We start from the raw sequence: 3,001 nt of genomic DNA, 5'->3' as shown, positions 1-3,001 counted from the left end.
TCCATTGGCTTCCAATTAATTTGCAGTGAAATTCATAGAATTGATTCTGACTTTTACAGTCCTAGATTGAGCCTAGGATACTTGAAGGTTCTTCTCTGCCTGCATAATGGTGACTGGGTGGTCTTAACTGGAGTTTTAGTCTAATGGCATATCCACGACGACCCTTCTACTGTTATAAAGTGGATGTTCACCTTAAGAAATATAACGACACTTTTTCGACTCCCAAAGAATCGTAAAATCATGACGTCCGTAAATAAATTTTTGGAAGAAAAACGGGTAAAAGGGTGACAAAGAGATAACTAATGTCATCTTATGGAATGTCTGTCCCTATCAATTTAAACTGATGTATACAGATAGTGCTTGACTTACAACCACAATTGGGCCCAAAATTTCTATTGCTAAGCAAAACAGTTAAGTAAATTTGGCCCTATTTTATGACCTTTCTTGCAACAGTTGTTAAGTGAATCACTGCAGTTGTTAAAGTAGTAACACGGTTGTTAAGTGAATCTGGCTTCCCTGCTGACTTGGCTTGTCAGAAGGTTGCAGAAGGTGATCGTGTTGCAGTGTTGCAGTGTTGGGACACTGCAACCGTCATAAATAGGAGTCAGTTGCCAAGTGTCTGAATTTTGATCACCTGACCATGGGGAGGCTGCAATGATTATGACGTAAGTAAAACGTCGTAAGTCGCTTTTTTCAGCGCCGTTGTAACTTCAAATGGTCACTAAGTCAACTGTTTTAAGTCAAGGACTACCTGTATGGAAATATATGTGAAATAATGAAATAATCCTTATACATATATATGTTTAATCCTTTCCTATAAATACGTTGTATATCTATCTACATTACAGGTTTCCAGCAGAAGGGACAAGAGTGTAGACCAGGGGTAGTCAACCTTGGCTCTTTTATGACTCGTGGACTTCAACTCCCAGAATTCCTGAGCCAGCTATGCTGGCTCAGGAATTCTGGGAGTTGAAGTCCACGAGTCATAAAAGAGCCAAGGTTGACTACCCCTGATGTAGACGGCCATCTGATATGCAAATCTGCTGCCTAATTACTGCTGCAAAGGCACATTTCCATAAATTTTGCAGAACATTTTCCCACAAGCGTTCTTGTACCATCAGTCACACAAATCTATGATAAAGTAAGTTAATACTTTTGTGAATAAACGGTAACATTGCTATGAATGTACAATGATCTGAATAGGGAGGCGTACCCAACAATTGGCAAATATTTAATACAAGATGTTTTGAGCAAACTTGTCAATCTATATACAATATAAAACCATATTATTTCTTTCCTCCTGTACAGTCAAGCACTGCATTTCCTTTTCTATGCAGAATTGTTTATTTAGTCTTTGTTCAATGAAACTTTTTATTAATCAACATTTTTAGAAAAAAATATTTTCAGGAAATTCTTTCAGTCATTTATCTTTCTGACTTCCAAGTATATAAATTCTGGAATGAACGGCTTATGATTTAGCACCAGACATTTTCCCACACCAATGTCAAATACTAAAAAGATTTAGCATTTTCAAAGAAACAAAGTTTTAGTAACAGCGTTGTTTTTGAAAAATGTTAATGGTTTAACTTGGTGCTTTTAAAAAAATAATAATAACCATACTTTCCCAATATCTGACACCATTTGTTCCCTACTGGCTTTGTAACACTTATTAAAATGACAAGATCACCTATTTTCATGCACTCAAAGATCATATATGGGAATGCTATTGCTACTGAAGTAACTTGATAATTAAAAATGCTTCTCCACAAAATAAGACTGACATTATAAAGCTCCTATTGGTGTTTAGAAATGCTCAAAGAACAATATTAAATATGAAATTACTTACTAGCTATCGAATTGTTACCCTAACCCACTAGAGTGAATAAATAAAATATTTCAGACTCAATTTCAGCAACCCCTTTTCAAAACAGCACTCAGCATAGTACTAAAAACTGGTATTTAACCATTAATAATTAACATTTAGTGTAAAAGTTCAACATGAAAATCTGCATTTAAAGAAGTTTTCACTGTTTAATGATTTCATATTAACAGTTTTCTCATTGATACAGCATCATCAAATGAAATATTGGAGCAAAGCAAAAATAAAACTATATATTTTTTTCAGTTTGATTCTTGAATTGCATGCAAAAAGGTAGTTACTGTGTACTTTGAATCAAGAATGTTGCATTCAGTGAGAGTCCTCGAGACAGTTTGTAAAATAAACAGATACATACTGACCATTGTAAAACAAAATTTCAATGTTGCTCATAACAATAAAAAAAAGCAGCACAAATACAGATTTGGTCAGTCTGGAAGCTGTATAAATATACATATCATTGTAGATTTCTACGCACATGTTGGACATAATCTACTGAGAACTTTTCTTGTGCAGATCACCATAGAAATGATTGTGAGTTCCCAAACACCTCTGCTACTGATGGTGGGATGCACCGGAAAAGTTTTCCATAATTGTGCCCAATACCTTCACTTTTCCATGGCTTGACCTCTCCTTGGCAGGCAATTTTTTTTTTTTAGCCTTGCTGAGAAAATGCAGACGCGCTCTGGATGGCATTTTATTTTCCTTTTCCATTTTTTGAAGATTTCTGAATCTGAAGTTTTAATTCTTTGATCATCTTCTCTAACTTCTGTCTCGCTTCTCGTTCCTGTCTCAGTTCATCTTGGAGCTCCTGTCTATCGGCCTCTGCATGATCCAGCCTCTGCCTCAGCTCTGCTAACTGCAAGTTTGAAAAGTAAAGACAAGCTAAAACAGCTGGTATATCATTCACTTGTTTCTTAATCCTGGTCAGGGCTTTTTTTCTCGGAGAAAAGGTGGCGGAACTCAAACCTGGCCACGCCCTCATCAAACCCTAGGACCGCCCCTTTAGAGAACAGGAATGCAAGTAAAATTTGGGAGGGGCTATTTCCGGTGTGGGAGGGGCTATTTCCGGTGCGGCCGGCCCGGAAAAAGGTGCCGGAACGCCGTTCCGCCGCGTTCCGGCTG

At 37.1% G+C, this 3,001-nt stretch overlaps 1 protein-coding gene across 1 annotated transcript in view; it reads right to left on the bottom strand.

The window, feature by feature from the left end:
- Positions 1 to 2,011: 2,011 nt before the first annotated feature.
- The window catches only part of SKIL (SKI like proto-oncogene), a gene marked incomplete in the record, with an annotated part of 20,088 nt that continues 19,098 nt past the window's right edge, over positions 2,012 to 3,001 (bottom strand). The window contains 1 exon segment of the mRNA XM_015819121.2: positions 2,012 to 2,735. Coding sequence (XP_015674607.1) covers positions 2,574 to 2,735 — 162 coding nt within the window.

The sequence above is a fragment of the Protobothrops mucrosquamatus genome, unplaced genomic scaffold (genome assembly GCF_001527695.2).
Source record: "Protobothrops mucrosquamatus isolate PMUCROS unplaced genomic scaffold, P.Mucros_1.0 scaffold861, whole genome shotgun sequence".
NCBI lineage: Eukaryota > Metazoa > Chordata > Lepidosauria > Squamata > Viperidae > Protobothrops > Protobothrops mucrosquamatus.
This window is presented reverse-complemented; position numbering and strand designations above follow the sequence as displayed.